This window comes from Emydura macquarii, unplaced genomic scaffold (assembly GCF_026122565.2).
Source record: "Emydura macquarii macquarii isolate MOO-44397 ecotype Brisbane River unplaced genomic scaffold, CSIRO-AGI_Emac_v2 contig_365, whole genome shotgun sequence".
Taxonomy (NCBI): Eukaryota; Metazoa; Chordata; order Testudines; family Chelidae; genus Emydura; species Emydura macquarii.
The window spans coordinates 131,866-157,893 of NW_027130502.1; the positions used below are offsets into that span (position 1 = coordinate 131,866).

At 48.9% G+C, this 26,028-nt stretch overlaps 1 protein-coding gene across 1 annotated transcript; it reads left to right on the forward strand.

The window, feature by feature from the left end:
* Positions 1–19,675: 19,675 nt before the first annotated feature.
* On the forward strand, positions 19,676–25,925 carry LOC137141099 (phospholipase A2 inhibitor and Ly6/PLAUR domain-containing protein-like; the record flags this gene model as incomplete). The annotated part of the gene is made up of 4 exons (XM_067529958.1): positions 19,676–19,733; positions 21,817–21,936; positions 23,920–24,078; positions 25,785–25,925. Coding segments are annotated over exons 1-4 (478 nt in total), but the record flags the coding sequence as incomplete, so codon positions are not given.
* Positions 25,926–26,028: the final 103 nt, after the last annotated feature.

A 26,028-nucleotide genomic window follows, 5' to 3' on the forward strand; every position in this document is an offset into this window, starting at 1 on the left:
AGTCATTCTACAACTATATTCCCCCAACCAGGTGCGAGGTACTACCTGTGTGACCTGATTTGATACAAAACGTCCTTGCTATGACAGATAAGAAAATCTGTCAACAATTAACATTTACTCAAGTTAAAGACAAGGAATTTAGCAGCCTGTTCTGGGAACGGGAGGGGAGCTGCTGTAATGGAGCCAACTCCACGGCCATTCTTAGTTTCGTTATGATTGTCTCACCAGGCCCCCATTTAGTTTCAACTGGCCGTTGCACCAATAGAATCAATGGGGCTGGCTCCCCAGCTGCTGTGAATTTACAGCACCTCAGGATCTGGATAAAGACCTCTAATGTGCAAACAGTCATATCTCTACCTTTGTGACTAAGCTGAGTATCACCTCTTATCTCTGTCGCACGAACCAGCAGAATGTATGGGACAAGTTCTATAAAACACAAACGGATGGGTGGAGAAAGGGTCAATGTGAATTGTACTGAAAGAGGGAGGGCCCAGGTGTGAGGGTCGTGTAACTTGCTACATTTCAATAAATCATTCACTGTTACTCCCCATTTATAGATTAATCCAATTCTGTCTGCCTATAGAGAGAGGAAAGGGGCTGTGCTGCACGAGCTGGTGCAGCTCTTCGATTGTAGAGAGAATTAGGAGGTTACCTGAACCACTGTGCGGCTGAAGGTAAGAGTTTTTAATGCCATGCAAACTTATTCTTTGTAATCTTTCCTGATCTGCTGAAAGTACATAAAGGATAGAGATATATTTCAAACTCAGGCTCCCATTGTAAAACCGCATGAAGATGATATAGCAGGGATAAACTGGCTCTGTTTCTGGAAAGGAAAAGACGCCTCTCTAATTGAATGGTGTGTGAACGAGAGAGGGAGATTTTCAAAGGCAAACAGGGCAGCGAGGTGACCAGCGTCCCCTGAGACTTAATGGGAGTCAGGCATCGAACTTCCTTTGGCTGGTTTGAATGTTCCAGGTTTAGGAGCGGAGAAGAACCAGGGGACATAATTGATTTGGACTTTCAAAAAACCTTTGGGAAGCTCCCTCAGCATAGGGTGTTAAGGAATCTAAGCTGTCCTGGGGTGGGAGGAAATGGACTGTCATGGAGGAGAAACAGGATAAAAGCCAGAAAACAGTGGAGTAGCCGTGTCAGTCCCAGGACATCAGAGAGACAAGGTCGGGGAGGGAATAGCTCTTACTAAACCAACTTTTGTTTGTGAAAGACACAAGCTTTCGAGCTACGCTGGGCTGAGAAAGACTCTGTGTCACTCTGTGAAGCTCGTCTCTTTCACCCACCTTGTTTTTCTGGAAATAGTAGTAATTTGTGTGATGGCAAAAGCTAAAAGTGGAGGTGTCAAAGATCTATCCCAGGTCCAGCACTCAAGGAACTCAAACGACCTGCCAGGGGGTGAGCGATGAGGTGGTGAAAGTTGCAGATGAGGCAAACTTATTTAGATTAGTCGGGAACTTCAGCGAGACCTGGCGGAGCTGGGCTGGTGGGCAACGTGATGGCAGATGAAGTTCAGTCTGGATCAGTGCAAAGTAACACGCACTGGAGGAGTGGGGGAATGGTGAACCACTCCTAGACCTGACGGGGTTCAATGGAGACCTCCACTCGCTGTGCAGCTGTAGAAGAATAAAGCTAAGGAGATGTTAGGCTGCCCAAGGGGATGGAGATAATATGGAAGATACCATAGTGCCACTGTACAGATCAGCAGGATGCTCTGACTCTGGCCTACTGGACCCAGTGCCGGTCGCCCCATTTCAGAAAGGATATTGGTGAACTGGAGCAAACATGGGTGAGGGAGTGGAAAACTGGGGCAGATGCCCAGCCGGTGTCCCTCAGCCGTAGCTCCATTGGAGTCAATGGGGCCAGACCCCCAACTGGTGTACATCAGTGTAACTTTGTTGAAGTCACTGGACCCGTACGTTTCCTGGGGACCTGGCCGTCTGACAATAAGTACACAGGGTACAGGCTGACTTGCTGTTTAACCGTTTAACCCAAAAGGCAATACTTCGCCTCTGGCAAGCACTGAGTGTAGGAAGTAAACCTTTTAATAAAAGGAAGGAAGGAACACAGCACTGATCTGGGGAAACACTGCAAGCAGAATTCATGAACCCAATGAGGCAAACCCCCTCCCACCCCAGAGAACAGGGGGCGTCTCCTTAACCTCTCCCATCTTGCCTTCCCCTGCCCTACCGAACACTGTAGTTGCACTGTCCCATCTCCGCTGTAGGGCTCGAACGGCCCCTCCTGCTGGCTCCTCTCACCTGCAGGACACGCCAGGTCCCCTGCTGCTGGTTGTCACTCTCTGAAGGTTTCCCCGTTCTAGCAATTTCAGCTCTTAGTGAATTTCAGCTTCTCAGTTCATGGGAAAATCTTCCCCTGACACAGGGGCACTGTCCCTGCTTTTTAACAAAACAAAAGACTCCAAAAGGAATCATTATTTCTACCTTTGAACCGTGGGAGGAGACAGTCAATCCCTGCCTGAGTAGCCCTTTGTCAGGTCTAGTGCCACCTCAGCAGGAAACTCCTCAACCCCTCCCTGCTTCTCTTTACACTGCTCTAGCAGCCGTACACCATCTGTGTTGAGTTCTCTTTAGATGAGAGTGACTCTTTCCTCAGACCAGGCTAAGCACAGCTCTGCTGCCATTAGTTCATGCCGCAGGAGGACGACATTTCATCACCTCTGCAGTTAACACTAAAGTGATTTGTCACCCAACACCAGCCAGACTGAGCATTTCCCATCACGCTCAGCACCTAGCTGTGCTTTAAAGATATAGCGCAATCATGCTGAGCACCTAATTGTACTCATGCAAATACAGAGCCTCCCTTTTTAGCTGGCGTCTCTCGCTCTAAGGCAGGTTTTCTAACCCTGGAATCAGCCTCGTGGCTCTTCTCTGACCCTCCCCGCCTGACCAGTGTCCTCCTTGAATTGTGGTCCCAGAACTGGACACAGGGTCCTAGAAGATCCCCTCAGGGCCAAACACGGAGGTGAAATAACCTCCCTGCTCCTACTCGAGGTTCCCCCTCAGCCGCTCATTGCTTTTTTCTGTTTTCTTTCTTTATAACAGATGGGATAAATCCCAAGCCCATCTCGAAAGGCTGTGTAGATGACTATAAAAGTTGCATAAAGACACCATCACTTTCACTGTTGGGAATGGCAAGTACATGAGGAGCAACACCACATGATGCAGGTAACTGTAAGTCGGGTATATTGGAAGGTACGCAGGGATCTGTTTTTATTGTCTCTCTTTAAGGGCTTGTTCATATAAACACTTAGAAAGCGGTGAGCTGGGCTGTGACTCTAGCTCTCCGTGTGTGCCCGGCTGATGCACGTGATCAGGTCGTTAAAGCTCCATGAAAGGGGACTCGCTCATAGAACATTAATTAACAGTTCACGTGTGACAGCAGAGTGCACGTGGATAGCTGGGCTGCACAGGCTAGCAGAGGGTAGAGATTTGGATGGTGTGTTTTAAAATTTTTTGGGGGTTTATTGCAAAAATTGAGTTATGGGTTTTTTTAAGCAGGTGGTTAGTTAGGTCGGACTAATTTAGGCTGAGATTTATAGAAAAGCTTGTTAAATGGGAATTTAAAACTAAGATTTTTATTTTTGGCAAATAATATGTGTGATTGCTGGTGTAAAGTACGCTAACATTACATTTACATGTATTTATTGGTGGCTGGCTTATATTTTCCTTTTTTAAAATACAATTTTTTAGGAATTGACACATTGTTTATTATACAAAACACACGTTACATTTTAACATTTATTTTATATGTGTTTTTAATGATACATTTTTGCTGCATGGTTTTGAGGTGGCAGGTAGGGATAAGCATACTCATTTTGAGAGCTTTATTCAGTTCACCCTTGAGTGTCCAATAGTTTTTTGGGTTTTTTTAGCCCACTGGCTTGAAATGTGAGGCAGCCAGAATATTGGGAGTAGGCTAACTTTTATAACTTTGTTTTTAAGGATTGTTGGTGGGCAATCCGAACAATGATTTTGCCCATTAACAAGTCTAGCCTGACCATGCTAGGTACATATTGCATTGTAGGTGTGAAACAATGACTTTTTTTTTACCTTAATAAGTGGGCTAGTATTTTAATATTTTTAGATACAACTTAATACATTTTACGTTTTAGTGTAGCTAAACTGAGAGTTTGCATTCAGTACATTTAATAACCAAAGCAGTTTTATTTTTATTTGTTGCTTGTGTAATAGCCACCTGATAGTATTTTATTTAGCTGTAAGGCTTTTTAACTTTATTTGGACTAAGTTTACATTGGTTTATATTTGTTTATGTATAATACTGTTTTGCAACTAAGATAGTGAGTTCAACTTGTTGTTAATTACTTTTAAATTGACAGAATTTAGAATTTTAGTTCCAGAACTAATTCTGTCCAGTATGGTGTCAGTTAGATCACGCCTTGCTCGTGCGTGAAGGTACTGGTGTGTTTTTGTTCATGCCAAAAAGAATAGGAAGAGAATAAGGTGTACATTTCAGTTTTATTATACAATATTTTTTTATTTAATAGAGGATGTTTTTGTAAATACAGTTACAATGCTTATTGATTTGTTTTGCATAATGCAGTGTTTTATACAATGTTAGTAACAAGACAAACAGCATAAAACACAAAATTCAGCTGTTTTGCTAGCGCCCGCTTTTCCTGAAGTTTTGAAAGACAAAAAGAACATTTTTCTACCCCATTTTGGGGATGGCAGATTAGTGCTTAAAATGCTTCTTCTTTTTTTTTTTTTTTTTTTTAACATTTTTTTGCTGACTGCAGGCAAAACAGAGGAATTACTCCCATCTTTTCCTGTGTCTGGCTGACTTTTCCACAGCCACGACTTTGGTCTTTACGAAGCATGGAAGTACCCAAAGGGTTAATTGCTAACAAAACCAAGTTATCTTAAATGACAAAATAGGGTTTTACAATCCAAGAGTGTTGGTTTAGGTCCTTAAACCCTTACAGATTTACACAATATATTTGCACACACAAATTTTTGGTTTATATTGTTTTAATTGCTCTATCTGATTGTGAATCACTCATCCTGACTCATTTTAATCTTTAACACTCTCAATATCAAATTTTAAAATTTGAAATAGCGTGAGGTTCTGATCCAAAACCTAAATGTTCTGGTTCTGTGGATCCTGCTAAGACTATGCCACTGTGACCTGTTCCATGCCCAGAGTAGCCAAGTGATAATGCCAAGGTCAGGGCAGGCTGCAAACGGAGAGCAGATTATCCCAGCACTGGTGGGTGACACTGAAGCCAGACTTCCCAACCAGCCACAAACTGCACTTCTCAATCCACACAGAAGCCAGTCCACAAATACACACATTTACTGCATTTCAGGTCCTGGCTTCCAAATCAGCACTAGGTCCAGTAAAGAGACCAGTTATTTAAACTCTATGCTCTTTACTCAAAAGGTTCCTTCTGACCCCAAAGGGTCAGCCACAGCACCAGAGCAATGTAAGTTTGGATCTTACCTAAAATACCATGCTGCCAGCCTAAAGGTTTATTGTAAAAAGAAAGAAATAAACCATGAGAGAAATGTTAAAGGATTAGAGCAATCAGATACATACACATGATTAAAAGTCCAGATACATCAAGTTTCGAGAAGAATTGTGGAGTTGCAGGCTTGTACAGTTCCCCTGATACATCCAATAACTGGATGTGTCTCAGTCCTTTGTTCACAGCTTCAGTTGCAGATGACTTGATTCAGAGGTAGACAGGTGTTTGAAGCTGAGTCCTGACTGAAAGCCTGGTGACTGAAGACAAAATGGATTCCCAAGACCTCTGCCTTATATACCCTCTGGCCCTGGCCATGCGGTTTGTAGAGTTTTACAGGAACTGAAATGAGTCCATGGACCAGTCCTGGTGCTTCCTCAGGCATGCTGCTCGGGGAATTTTACAGGAACCAAAATGGAGTTCAGAGTCACATGGGCAAGTCCTGGTGACCCATGAGGTATATCTCTGGTTTCTCCCCCTGGGCTCCTTGCACCTGGGATGTCTTAATGGGCCATTAAGCAGGCTATTATCCTGCCGCCATCCTGTCTGGGGTGTTGCCCAGGCAGCACAATTTGAAATACAGACATAGCAAATACAGCCATAACTTCCATTACACATACTGCACATGGACATAAACATCATCATCTGACTTAGCACATTATAGCCTTCCTAACAGTACCTGACATGGCATATCTCACATGAATTATTATGTTTTTGACATATTGATGTTAACCCATATTTTAAATGCCCCCCCCCCCCCAACACATCTAACCAGCATGACACCCCCAACACAAGACTGGTGTAGAAGGGAGCAATTGGAGCTCCTGAATACACCCCAAGCCCCCTCATTCAGTCAGCGTGACACCCCCCACACAAAAGTGATGCAGAAAGGGTGTCCCTGGACACTGCTGAATGCATCACAGGAACTCTCCCTCTTCAGTTTTCAACATGTTTCAAGAGTTTTACATAAAGTATCAGGCACATGCTGCATTGTTACAATTCTTGCATCAGCAACAAATGACAAGATTTAACATTGACAAATATTAACAGAAAAATCATGTTTAGTTAAAACAGGCTTTTTCTTTGTGAGGTTCACTGTAGAGGTAACAATGTCATTCAACCATTTGTAAGGGTTCAGTTAGCTCAATAGTGGGTTCCTGGTGCATAATTTATGCTCCTCTTGTGAGGTCCTGTAAATCCTCTCTAAACTGTGACACATAGCCCCCCCCCCACTGGTTGTTCTGTCACCTCTACGTTACCCTCCCAGGAATCATAAATCAGATCCAGGAGTCCCCTGACCTGCTCCATAAAGCAACTCAAAAGGAGCAAATTCTGTAGACTCCTGGGGTACACTCCTTTACACAAACAGCAGATAAGGCAACAAGACACCCCAGTTATTTCTGGTGTCTGTCCACATACATTTTAGTATGGCCTTCAACGTCCCATTAAATCTTTCTACCAAGCCATTGGTCTCTGTCTGATAAGGGGCAGCTTTCAGATGACTTATTTCACCCCTTTCCCATAGCTGCTCAGACACAACCGACATACAATTGGCACCCCGGTCTGACAAGATTCCCTTGGGAAACTCCTCCCTGCTAAAAATAGTAAACAGAGCTGAGGCCACTATCTCAGCCTTAACATCAGATAAAGCTACAGCCTCAGGGTACCTGTGGCAAAATCCACCCACCTCAGAATATACTCCTTCCCCTTTCTGGAAGGTTTAGGGAGAGGCCCCTCAATATCCACAGACACTCTGGCAAACGCCTCCCCAGTAATGGGCAAAGGCTGCAGGGGTACCTTCCTAGGACCCTTCAAACTCCTGTGCTCCTGACACAAATCACAGCTGCAATCACTCCTCACTGTGTCAGACAGGTAAGGCCAATAAAAGTTTTCCTTCAGCCTGTCACACAGTTTTCTTATGCCCAGATGTCCTGGAAAGGGATCATTGTGAGCCAACTTTAACAGCTCAATTCCATACCCCTCAGGCACTATACGTTGATGACAGTTTTTTCCATGAGGCTGCTTTTCCCCTGGAGGGAATTCTTTGTATAGTAAGCCCACATGCCTGGAAAATCTACCTGCCCCCCCTGCTGGGGCTAAGCTTTGGACCCCCATTCTGGCCCCCTCCAAAGAAACATCCTCTTTGAGCCCTAACAAACTCATTCTGAATTTCACTCAAATTCAGAGTGATCCCAGGCACATTTAACCAACCTTCAGCTGGCCACACCTGACAGGAGTTTTCTTTGCTAACAGCCATGAGTGGATTTTCCTCCCCCTGCCGGGCAGGTAATTTGCTTTACACCCCCCCCCCCCCCCCACACACACACACACACACACACACTAGCTAGTTCACTAGTTTCCAAAGTCTTAACTTCAGAGGGGTCGCCGTGTTAGTCTGTATACAGCAAAAACAACGAGAGTTCTGTGGCACTTTAAAGACTAACACATTTAATTTTTGTAGAGGGAGAGAGCTGAGTCTCTCGAAAGCTTATGTCTACAAAAATTAAATGTGTTAGTCTTTAAAGTGCCACAGAAGTCTCAAAGTCTTAACTGTTATCTGATTGAAGTCTGGGCTTGGTTTTAAAGAGACAGCAACCGTTTTCACTAGTCTTTCACAAACAGGGCTCTGATGTTTTTTCACTGCCAGTCTCTGACTCCACGTAGCACCAGACGTACCTGGGTCCACTAAGAGATTGCCCCATACACCCGACGCATTCAGAGGTGAGAGTTTGCCTCCCCTTTTTCCAAGGGACAAATTCTACATCTGTCCTGCTGTGCAACTTCAGCTGTCCAATACTTCCTCTTTTTGTCCCAGCCCACATGGCTGTTCCCAGACAAACCTTTGGGGACCGGGGTAGCTTCCCTCATGGGCAAGCCATTACACCCAACAGACACAGGCTTAGGAACCTTTCTTTCCTGGGTCTCAGTTGAATCCAGAACCACTGCTGGTATACCAACTGACAAATTCTCCACCAGCATAAGCTGAACAGTACTTTCTGCCTGCTTCACAGAGAGTACACTGGGGATCACCTCCCCCCCCAGCAGATAAACTGCTATTCGTAACACTAAAACAATTCAAAATTTCTTCCACTTTGTCCTAGTCCACATGGCTGTTCCCAGACAAACTTTTGGAGACCGGGGTAGCTTCCCCCATGGACAAGTCATTACCCCCAACAGACACAGGTTTAGGAACACTTCCTTCCTGGATCTTCAATTCTCCCACAGCAGACAAACTGCTATTTTTAGCATCCAAATAATTTGAGATTTCCTTCCCTTTGTCCCAGCCCACATGGCTGTTCCCAGAAAAACTTTTGGGGACCAGAGCACGTTCCCCCATGGGCGAGTCATTACCCGCAACAGATAAACTGCTATTCTTATCAGACAAATGCTTTTCTCCCCTTTGCCCCAGCCCTCCTGGCTGCTTACAGACAAGCTCTGGGAGACAGTTTTTCTTTCAGCAGAGGAACTGCTTTTTTGAACATACAAGCTGCTATCCTCCACCACCCCAAGGTTAGAGACATTCTCTTCCTTGTCACAGCATCCCTGGCTAAATACAGACAATTGCTTGCATTCATGCACCCCCCCTTCACAATTTCCCCATTGATTACTGGTAACACAGGAGACTTAACAACTTATGTAGCACTTTCAAGACTAACAAATTTAATTTCAGTAGGCATAAGCTTTTGTGAGTCTCAGCTCACTTCTTCAGATGCAGTAGATGGAAATGATACATAAAATAAGTAAAATAGGCATCACATACAAAACAAGTGCATAGAGAACAATGGGGATGTGGATGAAAGCCGGGTACTTGAGGTCTAATGACAGTCATTGAGTAGGAGGTGAGAATGGGTGATCAAAGCAATTTACCTCTTGTAGTGAGAGAGCCATTCCAAATCTCTGTTTAAACCCAGTTTGAATGTGTCAAGTTTGCAGATCATTTCTAACTCAGCAGTTTCTTGCTGAAGTCTGATTTTGAAGTTTTTTTGGAGAAGTACAGCAACTTTCAGGTCAGCGACAGAGTGCCCTGGGAGACTGAAGTGTTCTCCAACTGGTTTATGGATGTTATTATTTTTTATGTCTGATTTGTGTCCATTCATCCTTTTGCGCAGTGACAGTCCAGTTTGGGCAATGTACATGGCAGAGGGGCATTGCCGGCACATGATGCATATATAACATTAGTGGATGTGCAGGTGAATGAGCCCCTTATGGTGTGATTGATGTGGTTAGGACCAGTGATGCTGTCACTAGAGTCGATGTGTGGGCAGAGCTGGCAACAGGGTTTGTTGCAGGGATAGGTTCCTGGGTTGGACTTTTTGTAGGGTGTACGGTTGCTGGTGAGTATTTGCTTCAGGTTGGGGGGCTGTCTGTAAGCCAGGATGGGTCTGCCACCCCCTGCCTGAGCGAGAGACGGATCATCTGCTAGGATAGGTTGTAGATCTTTAATCATGTGTTGGAGAGATTTTAGCTGGGGCCTGTAGGTGATGGCCAGTGGTGTTCTGTTGTTTTCTTTGTTGGGTCTGTCCTGTAGTAGGTGACTTCTGGGTACTCGTCTGGCTCTGTCAATTTGTTTTTTCACCTCTCCAGGTGGGTATTGTAGTTTTAAGAATGTTTCATAGAGATCCTGTAGGTGTTTGTCTCTGTCTGAGGGATCGGAGCAAATCTGGTTGTATCTTAAGGCTTGGCTGTAGACAATGGATCGTGTAATGTGTCCAGGGTGAAAGCTGGAGGCATGAAGATATGTATTGTGGTCAGTTGGTTTTCGGTATAGGGTGGTATTAATGTGACCATCTTCAGAGGGTATCTACACTGCCCACGAAGGCCAGGCTCTGATTCAGGTTTGAGACCAAGTCCCTGCTTTCGTCCACACACAAATCAGCCTGACTCCAGTCAGCAAACACTCAGGGCCTGGATCCTAGGATGCTGCTAGGCGGGTGCGTCAGAGCCCGAGTCCCAGGTCCTGTCATTGTGCAGTGTGGACACAGCTCCAGCCACAGCCCCGGGTCAGTAGCTGCGCACTGTGCAGTGTGGACACGTTAGCACGGCCGGGAGAGCCAGGCGCAGCAACGGCAAACCCAGGTTTACAGCGTAGTGCGGGCGCTAGAGCAGGGGCTTGGGCACTGTGAATCCACAAGCCGGTGCCACAGACCGGGCGTTGCCAGGCTGTGCACGTCCCCAAAGTCACTGGCTGACTTCACACCTTGCTGAGATGAGGGTCGGAGCCGCTGTCTTGGGCTCTCTGCAGAGTCACTAGCTGCACTGGCCACGCTGGGGTCATGTTTCCAAGGTTTCCTTAAACGCCCACGTCCCCATTTAGGCACCACGGAGCTTCACAAAGCCTCTGCCATCTCACCCGGAGCCACCCCAACCTGCCGGCTGCCCAGGGTGCATCTCGGCTGCCGAAAAAGACCCATGGCAGCCAGACACAGCACCGGCATCAGAGAGCCAGGCTCGCGCCCGGCGCTGTACGCACCCTATAAATGTTCGCACTCGGGCCCTGACACCCAGCATGGGGGGCAGATCTCAGAGCCTGAGGCAACATCTACAGCATTGGTTTCAGCGCCAGAGCATGAGTCTGAGTCTCTAGAACCGGACTGTGAGCCGTGCTGTTGCAGGGTTTCCTTTGCCAGTGGACATTTAACAGGAAAGTCCCCTGAAACTCTGCTGCTGGGCCTGTGCAGAAAACACCCAGCCCTGACTCTGCCCAGCCGCTGGGCACCTCGCCTGCACCTAAACCTCGGCAGGACCCAGCAAACTAGGCAGCCCCCTGGCCTGCAGGGCCCAATGCAGCAGGTGTTCTCAGAGATCGCTGCCCCCACACAATAGGGCTGAAGAAGCCTCGTGTTATGCAACAGCCTAGTGGTTAGAGCTGATCTTGGCTGGGGGAGAGGCTGGGATGATTCTTTCATGTGCCTGCCCGTCCGTTCCAGGAGCCTGGCCTGACCTCTCTAGGCACAGGTTCTTGCAGGCTGGGTCTCTCTCAATCTCTCCTTTTCAAGCTGTTCCACTTGGTATAAAATATTTAAACAGTCACAGATTCCCAGGCCAGCAGGGACCACTGGGACCCTCTCGCCTGACCTCCTGTATCACACAGGCCACAGAGTGCCCCCCAAATTATCCCTGGAGCAGATCTCTCAGTGAAAGCAGCCAGTCTTGCTTTAAAAATTGTCACAGATGGAGAATCCACCACAACCCTGGGGAAATCGTTCCAGTGGCTAATTCCCATCCCTGTTAAAGATGTACACCTTATTTCCAGCCTGAATTTGTCCATCTTCAGCTTCCAGCCATGGGATCATGGCTCTGCGAGGCTGAAGGTCACGTTATTAAAGATTTGCTCCCCATGTAGGTACTGACAGACTGGGATCGAGCTGCCCCTGAACCTTCTCTGTGTTAAGATAAGTAGGTTGAGCCCTGGAGTCTATGGCTGTAGAGCAGGTTTTCTAACCTATTCACCGTCCTCGTGGATCTTCTGCAATTGACCAACGTCCTTCCTGAACTGTGGGCCCCAGAACTGACCCCAGGATCCCAGCAGCGCTTACCCAGGGCCAAATCCAGAGGGAATCACCTCCCTGCTCTTACTTGAGATTCCCCCTATTCACTGGGTCACAGAGAACCAGAGGAGAAGAGAGGGAATGACTCTGGGCCTGGGAGGGGGACGACTCAAGGTCTTGCTCCAATGAATATTTAATTTACACAACGTGGAACAGCTTCAACAGGAAGACAGAAATAAACTCTACGGGCAAAAGGGTTTTCCTGTCTGTTTAACTGCATCTATACTAGGGCATTACCCAGCGATGCCACAGAAAATCACGTCCCTAACCCACTTAGCTCTGCAGATGAACGTTTTGGGGGTAGATCTGGCCTTACTCTTGGTTTGTCAATGAAAGCCGAGACTCTAGAGAGCAAGGCTGTGAATTCAGTGAGGTGCCGATACGATAGCACCACCTGCCAGCTGAATCCGAGCCGCACAGTGTGACTTGGATATAAATAATCCCCAGCTTTTACATCGCACTTTTCATCAGTCTGTCTCAAACCTCACTCTCTCTCTCTCTCTCTTTAGACTCCTGGAGATCGTAATGCCCGGATTCTGTCTGGAAGCCCCCAACACACGTCTACAGCCGCAGGGAGCAAAACTGGCCTGAAATGCAACAAAGGCTGAAATGCTCTTCTCCGCTCAGTTATTCTATAAGTAAATTCCCCCAGCCGGGTGCGATGGCCTACCCATGTGACTCAATTTGACACGTCTTTGATATGACAGATAAGCAAATTTAGCACCTTGTTCTGGGAATGGGAGGTGTTACCTGGGAGCTCTGTGTTCTTGGGGAATCAGGGCACAAAAATCCGATTCACCTGAATCCCCCCTCTCCCGCCAGCGCCTGCTGGAACCAGAAACCAAAGGCTGCTTGAACCAGAAGCCAAAGGCATCTCAATATGAAAAGGCAGGGGACACAACTAAAACCCTCCCATCAAGGGTGATACAGCTCCCCATGCCTCATCTACATCCAAGATGTAAAAAGGAGGCATCTCAATTAGCACATGGATGGAGAACAGACCCTGCATCTCCATGGAAGATGGAACACGCACTGAACTCTGGGATTGGTACAGCAGGGAATGCACTGAACTCGGATTGCCAAAGCAGGGACGCACGGCATGATGGGAGATCTCTGCTCTTGATGTAAATGAACTCACACCTGTGCACACCCAGCTCCGCAGTTATCAGACCATTCCAGGTATTGATATGCAAAACACTGAATCTGCCTGGCTGCATTGTGAGCTTCCTCAAGGAACACTGCCCATAGCCAGGAAGGATCAGCTCCTATTGTCCAGACATTGTTTATCCATAAACAAACCTGGTGTCTACAAAAATCCCTATCAAAGTTCAAACCCCTGTTCTGATGCTTGGATCCAAATTCTTCATCAGTTCCACTGGAACTTCCCCTCTTCCTGACTGATTGCATTGGGGGCTCTGCCTGTCTCAAAGCGCTCCAGACCCTCAGCTGACCAGCCTGCCTCCTGGGAACCTCTGAGCTGCACAGAGTGGAGAGACACCCCCACCCCCCATTTCCTCTTCCCCCAACACTCTCTCTCTCTCCCAGTCCAGGTGTAACTTTCTACTTTTGTAATCAAACTTGGGCTAGTTTTCTCCAATACCCCAACTGTAATTGTGCAGTATTGTAAGTGTTTGATTGTGTTTCTCTCCTTGGATGGTATTACTATTAGTATCATAAGTTTTGTATATCTAGCAATAAAATAACTGTTATAATCAAGCTGGTTGCCACTTTCTCTCTCTCTCTCTCCAAACTGCATTTACTCCTTTGTGTTCTTGGTCCCTATCTTGCTCTGCAGTAACGCTTCTGTTACCTAAGCCAAAGATCCCTGGAGTGCCCAAAAATCCTATGGGGTTTGCTCATCAAGGGGGTTACTGCTGGAACAATTGTGGTGTAAAGGGGCATATGAAGGGGACAGCCAGGAAGTGCTGCTCCGCCTAGCCTATGGAGTCCGGGGGCAAATAAGGGCGCGGCTCAAGTGCTGTTTGACCCAGCCTGATTGAGTCCAGGGGCAAATAAGGGGAGTAGCCGAAAAGTGCTGTTTGGACTCAGCCTGCTCAGAAGTGCGCTCTATTCTGGTGTGTTGCAAAAGGGCATATAAGGGTGGCTGCTGAAAGTGCTGTGTCACCAGCCTGCTGAGTCCAGGGGCGCATAAGGGGTCAGCTGAGAGTGCTGATAGCCCGGTCCGCTCAGATGCACTCGGTTAATCTGAAATGTGTGTGGGGATCTGTGTGGGGTTTATTTGAATCTGGGGCTAGAGGAACCCAGCCCTGAAAACCTTAGGTCCTGCAGGATAGCTCCATTGGGAGGGGACTTGTAGCCCTATGAACACACAAGTAACACACGCAGTACATTAGTAGAATCACACCCCTAGAATCACACCTCCCTTCCAGGAAGGTAACCCTAATAAATGAGCGTACCCCAAGGTAATGGGCAAATCTGGTAACAGAGGGGAGCTGCCATAATGGAGCCAGTCCAGGGCCATCCTCAGTTTCATCATGATTGTCTCACCAGGCCCCCATTTGGTTTCAGTTGGCTATTGCGCCAAGGGAAGAAATGGAGCTGGCTCCCCAGCTGCTGTGAATGTATCATTGCACAATCATTGCACCTCAGGACCTGGATAAGGACTTCTGACGTGCAAACAGTTGAACTTCTACCTTTGTGACCAAACTCAATATGACGCTTATCTCAGCTGCACGAACCCGCAGACAGGATAGGACGAGTTCTATAAAACACGAGCTGATGGGCTGAGAAAGGGTCAATATGATTTGTTCCGAAAGAGGGAGGGCCCAGGGGTGAGTGTCGAATAATTTATTACATTTCAGTAAATCATTCACTGTTACTCCCCATTTACAGATGAATCCGATTAAAGAGGCTGTGCTGGACCAGCTGGTGCATCTCTTCGGTTGTAGAGAGAACTAAGAGGTTACCTGAACCATTGTGCGGCTGAAGGTAAGAGTTTTTAATGCCGTGTGAGCCCATTCTTTGTAATCTTCCCTTATCTGCTGCAAAGCACGTAAAGAATGGAGATATGTTTCAGATGAAGGTCCCATTATACAACCCCATGAAGCTGGTAGAGCAGGGATAAACTGGCTCAGTTTTTGCACAGGAAAAGACTCTCCCTGATGGAATGGTGCGTGGACAAGAGAGGGAGATTTTCAAAGGCAAGCAGGGCAGCGAGGTGGCCAGCGTCCCCTGAGACTCAGTGGGAGTCAGGCATTGAACTTCCTTTGTCTGCTTTGAATGTTCCCGTTTCAGGGAGCAGAGAAGAACCAGTTGATTTGATAACAATTGATTTGGACTTTCAAAAAGCCATTGGGAAGCTCCCTCAGTGTAAGCGGGGGAATGGCCCCTCTCTTGTGCGGAACTTTCCTTGCTTGTTCACTACCCCGGGGGAGTGGGCTAGCAAAAGGATCTGAGTACCTGCTCCCGCTCCCTTTACCCAGAGGCCCACCTGACCTCGAGGGCTCCCCTCCCACTCTCCAGTGTGGTGGGGTCCCTGTAACCCTGACAAGGCTGGGCCAGTTCAAGATTGTTGCGAGCGACCATGATGTGGGGATTTGACTCCCACTGGTCATGTATTTTATTACGTTGCTGGCGTCTATGGTTACGAACTGGTACACGGTCACCAGGCCTTATGGGAGCCCTGCTGGACAGGAGATCATAAGTCCTTTTGTTACCTTGGGTTGTGTCTTTAGTTGTACTGAGAGCAACTTCACAGGTTGTCCTTAGCCTGCCATGGACACCTTTGACCCAGTCATCAAAATCGGTCACCTTGTCTTTAGAGGAGAAAACTTCTTGGTGCTTCTCTGGCAACACCCTCAAATTAGCCCCTGTGCAGGAATCAGCCCCTGGGGCTGCGCTTGGGCTGGAACTGGCAGTCTCCCACCACACTTTTCTTGAGGAAAGGTAACTTGTTCTCTCTTCTCCCTCCTTCTCACCTGCAGTTCATTTCCATCTTCTTCAAGTGTTACCATCTCTTGAGGAACCATCTCCCCTGGCCTCTGCTGTTCTGTTTTGAGGGTGCAACTCCACAGCCTTCACACTCGAATTTAGAAGACTCGCTGGTGCTCTTCCTTTGGCAGCATTAGTCAGTACATTGGCTGGTCAGAAGCCATTAGGTAGACTTGCCTCAGATGTCGGCTCTACACGCACTCGATATCCATTGGTATTTCCTGCTACCCTGCAGCGTTCATCAGGGATCTTTCCCCTCCAGGGAGGAATAACTGTCTTGTGTCTTCTGCCCACCGTAACATTTCCAATCTGCCCAGTGGGGTCCAGGGAACAACTCTGCCACTCCGCTCGAGCCAGTACTCTGCTCAGCACAGCATTCTTCTTAGAGTGCCCATGTCGGTTCATCTTCCTCGCTCCTTCTCCTGGCAACAGTAGCTCCTTCACTCACTAATGATGTTCATTCCTAGAATCCCTGGGATTCCTTCTCCCACATGACTTCCTTCCGGGACTGTGTCTTTCAGGATGAAGAAGCATTTTCTTTGCAGTGTCTGGCCCATGTACTTTATGTCTGCTTCCAGGCACCCCACCACTGGGATTGCCAGTCCATTAACTGCTGTTAGACGTACAGACTGTGTGCTATGCATGAGCAGCTCCTTGTCCTTCAAATATTGTTGAAAATGCGACTCAGTGATGGTGGTGACTTCTGAGTCAGTATCTAACAAACATCTGTCTTCACCCCTGCTATACATACTTCATCAGTTAGACAGTCTCCAAACACTCACTCACAGAAATCACTGGATATGCTGGCACTGTCGGCGTTCCCTTCAACATCGTATGCAGACTGATTTTCCACCAAGGACAGGCCTAGGAATCCTTCTGCTACCACTTGGCCTTCTACTATAGATAGGCCACTCACTCCTGGTGCCCCACTGGTTTTGAATACCTGGGATTCTGTTCTTCTTCTCACTGGACATTCTCGGCTAGTGTGTCCTGGCCTTTCACAAGTGTAACAAATGTACCTTCCTAGCTCATCCTTCAGTGGGGGCCTTCGGGGTCCCCGGGTCCTTAGTTACATTGGCAAATTAGTGCGATTTTTTTTCTTTCATCACCTTGGTCATCTCTTTCAGCATCTCCTCCTGTTGGGCCATCAATTTTTGGACAGCTTCACTTAAACTTTCTAGTGTTAACTCTGTTTGGGGCAGGGCTTTTTCCCCAGTAGTTGCATTCACTAGGCCCCCACTTGGTGTATGGGTGTTACGCTTGGCTGTCTCTCCCACCAGAACTTCCTCTTCTTCAGACCATGAATAGCAGCCTGCATTAGTTCATGGAACTTCTTACTAGGCTCTTCCTTAAACCCCCTTTTCATTTCCCGGTGGAGGGAGTCATCTTGGAGCCCCAGCACTAACTGCTCTTTCAGAACCAGATCCGGGTCTGGAACTCGTCGAGGGTCTCGCCACTCCACTTTGCTCATTTTCTCCCAGAGATCATCCGCGTGTGCCCAGACAGTTTCACCGGGCTCCTGTTTTCTCTCGAAGAACTCCTTTAGTTGGGTTCCAAGGGGTACCTTGTCTCCATACACTTCTATGAGGAGTTCAGACGCTTTTTCCACATCTGCTTTGTCTGCCTGTGCCATGAACTTTACTATGGCCTTGGCCTGGCCCTTAAGGTGTTCCTCAATGAAGTCCACACGATCTTCTTCAGGTACTCGTGGCACACGCATAGCTGCCTTCGCAGACTTGATCCATTCCTCTATTGTAATGTATCCTGGTCTAGTCAGAACCCACTGAATTCTGTGATCTTCTGCTCCCGTGGGACATACATGGTAGGAGGTTTCTCAGCTTCTGCTCTCTGTTGGTCTATTACTGCCTTAGCCAGCGATAAGGCTTCTCTCTGTTCATCTCTGGCTCGTTGTAATGCCTCAGCTTGGTCTGAAAATCTGCGTTGGAGTTCAGCAAACTGGGCCCGTAATTCTTCAATCCCAGCCATGGTTGGGCTCTCAAACAGACCTGGACCGTGCTACCGGAACTCAACCAGTTAACCAATGAGGTGGATCCTATGAATAGGATCCTGTTTGTGACGCCAATTATGTAAGCGGGGGAATGGGCCCCCTATTGTGGGGAACTTTCCTTGCTTGTACAGTACCCTGGTAGAGTTGACTAGCAAAAGGATCTAAGTCCCTGCTCCCGCTCCCTTTACCAGAGGCCCCACCTGACCTCAAGGGCTCCCCTCCCACTCTCCTGTGTGGTGGGGTGCCTGTAACCCCGACAAGGCTGGGCCCAGGATTCCTGGAGCTCAACCCCCCTATCTTGCTGTGGTCCCTTAGGGCAGGGGCTAGGGTGTCCCCACTCCGGGGTGCTAACTCTGCACTGGGCACTTCCCTGCCCCACTGATCACTGCACACAGTGCAAAGCAATATAGTCTGTGTCACACATGGCAGGCCCCTGCCCAGGCCTGGCTGTGCTGCAGAGATGCAGAGTCAGACACTTGCTCTGGCAGTGGCCACGCGCCCCAGGGTCCCCTTCGCTCTGCCCAGCTGCTCACGGCACCCGGCTCCAGATGCTTCAGCCCCAGCTCCTGCTTCACTCTGCTCAGTGCAACTGTGCTCAGCACTGCTTAGCTCTGCTCTCTGGGCTGCCCTCTGGCTCTGCTGCTGTGGGTCGTGTCAGCTCAGCCCAGCCCAGCTTTCCATGCTCCTCTTCCAGGTGCTGGCTGCTCTGTCCTTGGCTCTGGTCAGCTCAGCCCAGGCACAGGCAGCTCCAGCTCACACGGAGGGCGGGGCTCCCCGCACCCTATTGTCTCCCTCATTGGCTGGCCCGCCCTGTCAATCAGGCTGACCTGAGTTGGCCTCTCTCCACTGACCCTGGGGCTGTGTCCGGTCCAGGGTCCTGCTTCCTCCAGAGATGCCAGCCCAAGACCCGCTCAGTTCCAGTGAGGGGCTCATAGACCCTTACATCAGCACAGGGAGTTAAGGAATCGAAGCTGTCTTGGGGTGGGAGGCAATGGACTGTCCTGGAAGAGACACAGGACAAATGCCAGAAAACAGGCGTTTGCAGCGTTGTTGAGGCTGTGTCGGTCCCAGATCATTACAGAGACAAGGCAGGGGAGGGAATAGCTTTTCCTAGACCAGCTTCTGCTGGTGGAAGACACGAGCTTTCGAGCTAGGCTGGGCTGAGGAAGAGTTTTGTGTCGCACGGGAGCTTGTGTCTTTCCCCTACCTTGTTTCTCTAGAAAACAGAGCAGGAATTCCTGGTAATGAATTTTTGTGTGATGGCAAAAGCTCAGCAGTGGAGGTGTCAAGGATCTACCCCAGGTCCAGCGCTCAAGGAACTCAAATGACCTGCTGGGGGGGTGAGCAATGAGGTGGTGAAAGTTGCAACTGAGGCAAACTTATTTAGGTTAGTCCGGAACTTCAGCGAGACCTGGCAGAGCTGGGCTGGTGGGCAACGTGACGGCGGATGAAGTTCAGTCTGGATCAGTGCAAAGTAACACGCACTGGAGGAGCGGGAGGAAGGGGAACCACTCCTAGACCTGACAGGGTTCTAACTTAACCGGTCTGATTCAGGGGAGGAACCTGAGCATCCCCGAAGGAAAATCAATGTCTCAGAGGTCAGACGGCTCCGTTCAGCTGCCAGCCCAGCCCCATGCACTCCCCAGCACCGTGATGGCTTCCTTCATCCTCTGCCTTCTCCCTGTTCTCCTAGCTACAACGCGTGCACAAGGTGAGTTAGCTGGTGTTGGGGCCATTTAAACCCTCATGCACGTCTACACTTGTGTACCCCGCAGATCGATGATCAGGGGAATGTCCAGCCTGTGTAGGGAGGTGGGATTAGCTCTGTGGATGGTATAAGGCCATGTCTACACTACGGTTACTGTAGCAGCCTAGCTCCAGCGCTGTAGCTGTGCCGGCAGAGCCCCGCAGTGAAGACCCAGCCTATCCCAGGGGAAGGGGTTTTCTGTCTCTGTAGGAATTCCACCTCCCCGAGTGACGGGAGCAAAGCCGAGGGAAGCATTCACCCATTGACCTGCATCCACTCTGGGGTTAGGTCGTCCTATCTGTGGTGCTCAGGGTGTGGACTTTTCATCTCTCAAAGGCTGTAGCTATTTCTACCTAAATGTTTAGAGCAGACCAGGCCTGAGGGAAACCATTACAGGATACTGCCTTTATTCTGATTTCCATGAAGGCCCCTCTGCACGGCTTTGACAGCATAAAGGGGACTGAATATAGCACTAAATTACACTGCTCGCAGATCAAGCGAAACCTGGAATCAGGCCTGCAATTTAAACAAAGGCAGAATGAGATCCAATGGCTGGGAGTTGAATTTAGACCAATCCAAGGTGGAATTAACTCTGGCAGCAGCTTATCATGAGACAGGGAGGATTCTCCCTCACCTGGAGTCTGTACATTGAGACTGGACGTCTGTCTAAAAGATTGGCTCCAGCTCACCCATCAGATCTGGGCTGGATGCAGGCCCGGCTGGGCGAGGTTCTCTGTCTTGGGCTGTGCAGGAGCTCAGACTAGATCATCGCCATAGCCTGAAAATCTGAGACTCTCTAAAAGAAAACTTGTAAAGTTGCTGTACTTACCCAGCTTGTGTGCAGGGCGCTGTACAGATTTAACGCTTACATGTGCCCAAGGGGTTTGCGCGTGTACGTACGCTGGGTTTAATGCAATTTCTGTCAATGGTAATTGAGGGAACAAGAGACAACGAACGTCCTTTTGTTTTGCTGAACAAATTTTTTTTGCCTGGAAATTTCCATCCTTCCCATTCCCCACAGATTGCAAACAACTGTGCTGATCCAGAGGGATGTGTGCAAAGCTGGCGTTAATGTAAGCCACCTCTATGTCCTAGAGACTCAGGGCTTTGTAACTGGGCTGTAAACCTGGGAGCCCAGCTGAGAACCCTCCCAATGTGAGGCAATCCCCACGAGGCTAAGGGCCAAGACAGCTGGTTTCTCCATCCCAAACCTTTTTGTCGGACCCCTCTGCTGGCCAGCTGCCAGCCCGGAGCCAGGCTGCTCTCACCTCAGCGGGATTTCTCTGCTTCTGTGCAACACAATAACGTCTGAATGCTGCATCCGATCAATTCCAAAATTTGAGGCATCCCTGGGCAAAACCCTATTGATTTGGAGGAAATCAGAGAACAGAAAGGACAAAATCAGAGACACACAGAGCCTTTTGGCCTCTGGCCAGCCCAGGCACGTCTGTAACTGTGTATGGGTCAAAGAACTGGTTGCTGGTACCATTGACATCTTCCATCACAACAGCACCCCCCAGCCCAGCTGTGCCCGTCGCCCCAATGGAGTTTAACACGTTACACCATGAGTGGCTGATCTGCCAGCCAGAAAGAAGGATGATGGTGGGGGGAGAGGGAATGGGGGGCACACACAGACCTCCTGATATGGGGCAAGGAGTGGGGGGCTTGCATCGCATCCCTGAGATAGAAGAGGTGGGAGGGGCGCTGCAGGAGTTTGTGAGGGCAATGGAGGGCTGCAAGAGGCCCCGGGCATGCCACAGTCTCCGCCAACGTGCGCTACCAAGCCAGCGACGCTCCAATACTGTGAACACCTGCAACACAGGAGCAACATCTTGGGTGGGTGGAGCTTATTTTTTGGGTGGAACTTGGGAAGAGCACCACCCCCTTCACCCGCCCTCAGTCTGACCCTGGCCCCATGGCTGAAATTCTGCTATTGCTGAGCATCCTGGAGGCAATTGGGTCCAGAACCGCCTCAGCTTGTTTGGGGCAGAGGGTGAAGACTCCAATTAAGGAATGTGAGTGACACTTATTCTTCTTTCTCCTGCAGATGCCCTGACATGTAATCTCTGCACCAACTTAAGGATCTGCCAGAATCCAAAAATCTGCCCAGGATTGAAGGCTGCAGGTGGTTGCATTACGGTGGCAGAAGAAAATACACTGGCATCAGGTAGGTGACATTGCCGTCAACCCAGGCACATCTCGCCCGGAAGCCTGTCGTCATCTTCATTGCTCAGACCAACCCCAGCACAGCCCAGCAACAAACCACACTCACACGGCACAGAACACGCAGTAGGTGCTCGACGCTTGATAGATTCCGGCAACGTTTCTGTGTCTGACATAGACACGGGAACACAGGGCGGTTTGAAATCCTGACTCCACTGCAGTCAGTTGCAAACCTCCCATTGCCGTCAGTGGGGCCAGGATTTCACCCCTGGTGCTTTATTCACTGTTTTCAACTTCAAACTGGACGCTGTGCCCTTCCTTACAAGTGTTTCCCCCTGGCTTGAGATGCGAATTCAGGCTAGTTTTGGCCCCTTTGACTTAAAGAGATTCCAAACCTTCTCCATGTTCCACTCCCGGAGCTCTTCACTCCAGCTGAGTTCACTTGTTCTCTTTGAGTTCAGCTGGTTAACGCAGGTCGGGGTGTAGTGTAGACCCAGGTTCCACTCTAACTTGGGCTGGAACCCACCCACTTTGCAGTGGGGACGAAGCTGTAACTCAGGTTACTTCACATGGTCACCCAGAGTCCTCCAACCCTGCTTGACTGACGAACTCAGGATCCAATATTTGTTCCCCTTGTGGGTGCTGACAGAGGGGATCAGGTCACCCCTGAACCTTCGCTGTGTGAAGCTAAATAGATCGAGCCCCCGCCGTCTCTCACTCTAAGGCAGGTTTTCTAACCCTGGAATCAACCTGTGACCCGTCCCGTGCCCAGGGTAGCCAACTGATAATGCCAAGGTCAGGGCAGGCTGCAAACAGAGAGCAGATTCTCCCAGCGCTGGTGGGTGACACTGAAGCCAGACTTCCCAACCAGCCACAAACTGCACTTCTCAATCCCCACAGAAGCCAGTCCACAAATACACACAGCCCCTTTTTCTGCCTTTCAGCTCCTGGCTCCCAAATCAGCACCAGGTCCAGTAAAGAGACCAGTTATTTAAACTCTCTGCTCTTTATTACAAAGGTTCCCTCTGACCCCAAGGGGTCAGCCACAGCACCAGAGCAATATAAGTTTGGATCTTACCTAAAATACTACGCTGCCAGCCAATCCTTTAGTAACTAAACTAAAGGTTTATTGTAAAAAGAAAGAAAGAAACCAAAAGAGAAATGTTAAAGGATTAGAGCAATCAGATACATACAAATGATTAAAAGTCCATGTACATCAGGTTTCTGGAAGAAATGTGGAGTTGCAGCTTGTACAGTTCCTCTGGTTCACATCCAGTATCTGGATGGGTCTAAGTCCTTCGTTTCAGCTGCAAAATGAATTGATCCAGAGGTAGGTGTGTGTCTGCAGCTGGACAGAAAATGGTTTCTGTGGTTTGATCTTATAGACCCTCTGTCCCTGGCCATGCGGCCTGTGGAAACTTACAGGAGCTAAAATGGAGTCCAGAGTCACATGGGCCAATCCTGGTAACTCTTCAGGTCTGCCTTTAGTTTCTTCCTGGGCCCTGTGCTTCTGTAAAGGTTTTCATGGGCCATTAAGCAGGCTATTGTCCTGCCGCCTCTGTCTGGGTGTGTCCCAGCCAGCACAATTTGAAACACAGATATATTAAATATATTCATAAACTTCTGCTACACACATAACACATGAATATAAACATCATCATCTGACTTAGCACTTTATAGCCATTCTAACAGTACCTGCCATGGCATATCTCACATGAATCGTTATGATTTCGACATATTAATGTTACACAAGATGACAAATGCTCCCCCCCCACAATCTAACCAGCGTGACACAGCCTCGTGGCTCTTCTCTGACCCTCCCCACCTGACCAGCATCCGCCTTGACTTGTGGGCCCAGAACTGGACACAGGGTCCCAGCAGCGTCTGCCACAGGGCCAAACACGGAGGTGAAATAACCTCCCTGCTCCTACTCGAGGTTCCCCTTCAGCTGCTCATTGCCTTTTTCTGTTTTCTTTCTTTATTACAGATGGGACAGAGGCCACGGGTTTGTTCAAAGGATGTGTAGATGACTCTAACAGCAACCTAAAAGACTCCATCTCTTTCACCGTTGGAACTGACAAGTACCTGAGGATCGACGCCGTACAATGCGTCAAGGGAGATTACTGTAACGCGGGTATATGGGGCGGTACGTAGGGATCTCTTCTCAATGTCCCTGTTTTAGGGCTTGTTCACACGAACAGTTCGACGGCGGTGAGCTGGGCTGTGACTCTAGCTCTCCGTGTGCCCCCAGCTGATGCACATGATCCGGTCGTTAGGGCGCCGTGAAAGGGGACTCGCTCACAGCACATTAACGAACGGTTCACGCACGTCGGCAACATACACATGGAAAGCTAGACCGTGCAGACTAACGCAGGATAGATTCACACCCCACCAGACCCTTAAACCCCCTCCACTGACCACGATCAAATTGTTCATGTGAACAAGCTCCCATCACAATTTTGTTACCATTTCATCACTTTATTGCTCCAAACGTCCAATTACTTGAATGTTATTTCTGTCTCCCATTGAAATACATGTAGTTGGCGGGTCTCTAAACCAGGGGGTAGAACAGTTGGGGCCGATTTTCTAACTATTTGAAATCTGAAGGGCGAGGGCTGCATCTGAGAACAGCCACCAGGATCTGCTCAAATCTCAACCTTCAATAACCTGTCAGGCTCCATCTTCAAACTACTTAGTGGATTTGCCCCCCACCCTTCCCATGGGAAGCTGTTCCAAGACCTCCCTCCTCTGATGGTTGGAAACCTACTCCAGGGTCCCAGGCCTGGCGGTCACTGGCCAGTTTATCCCCGTTGGTTCTTGTGTGAAAAATTGAGAACAGCCCGTTTGGACATTTTCCAAAACAATTTGATTTCCTGTCGCTTTCAGTTCTGGAATTAGTGAGTAACCACGACTACGACGTAACCGGCGTCACAGGGGCTTGGTGGGATAATACACAGGGCTGGGTTATTGGTCCAGGAGGGACAGGCAGGGGTAAAGGGAGCGGGTGTTGCCTTGTATATCAAAGATGTCTACATTGGCTCTGAGGTCGGGCTGGAAATAGGAGACGGACCTGTTGAAAGTCTCTGGGTAAGGATAAAAGGGGTAGAACTGAAGCGGGATGTAAAGGTCGACCCCAGACCATCTACCCAGGAAGAAGAGGTGAATGTGGCTTTTTTTAAACAACTAACGAAATCATGCAAAGCCCAGGACTCGGTGGTGATGGGGGATTTCAGCTACTCAGAGATCGGTTGGGAAATAACACAGGAGGGCACAGATCATTCAACAAGTTCTTGAAATGCTTTGGAGACATCCCCGCCTTTGCCAAGGATTCAGTGCAGCCTCCCAAGCTCCTCTTTCCTCATCCCCCCCATGCCTGGGTCTGTGTCTATGTCCCCTTCATCCCCATTCTCCCTGCCCCCACCATCATCCTTCTTTCTGTTCGGGAGATCCGTCATTCAGGGTGTCACCATGTTGCACCCCTGGGACACTGGGCAGAGCTGAGATGGGGGGTCAATGGGCCGATCCACCAGCTGTTTGATCTGCAGACATCACGAGGTGGCTGGGCTAATTAGATGGGTGCTGGGTGGGGGGGCGGTTTTGATTTCTCCCAAAGACAGCAGGGTTCTGGCCCTGGGTGCCTAGAAAATGCTGGACAATCCTGGAATTCATGGGATGCCGGGTTCAGAAGTTGCCTGTGACAGAGAGAGAGAAATGCCGTCCGGCTGGTGCTGTAGGAGCCTTCGCTTGCTCGGGCAATGCAGGGCAATGGGCACATCCACCGGTCTCAATGTAGTTTAATGCCCCCCTCCCCCACATAACTGTGTGTGTGTCTCTCTCTCTCTTGGTTGTCAGTGTCCCAGAAGAACACCGACTTGAATGGGTGGCAGTGCCCGACCTGCTTCGATCTGAGCTCCACTCCCTGCGAAGGCCCAGCCAGCCTTTGTAGAGGGGCCGAGACCCATTGCATCGATTTCACTGGGACGATAATAAATGGTAAATTCTGCCAGCTCACCGCACTTTGGGAGCTGCTCTGGGAATCTTACACCTCAGGCTCTGCCCAGAGAGCTGGTGGAATCTAAGTCAGCTGGTGAAGAGG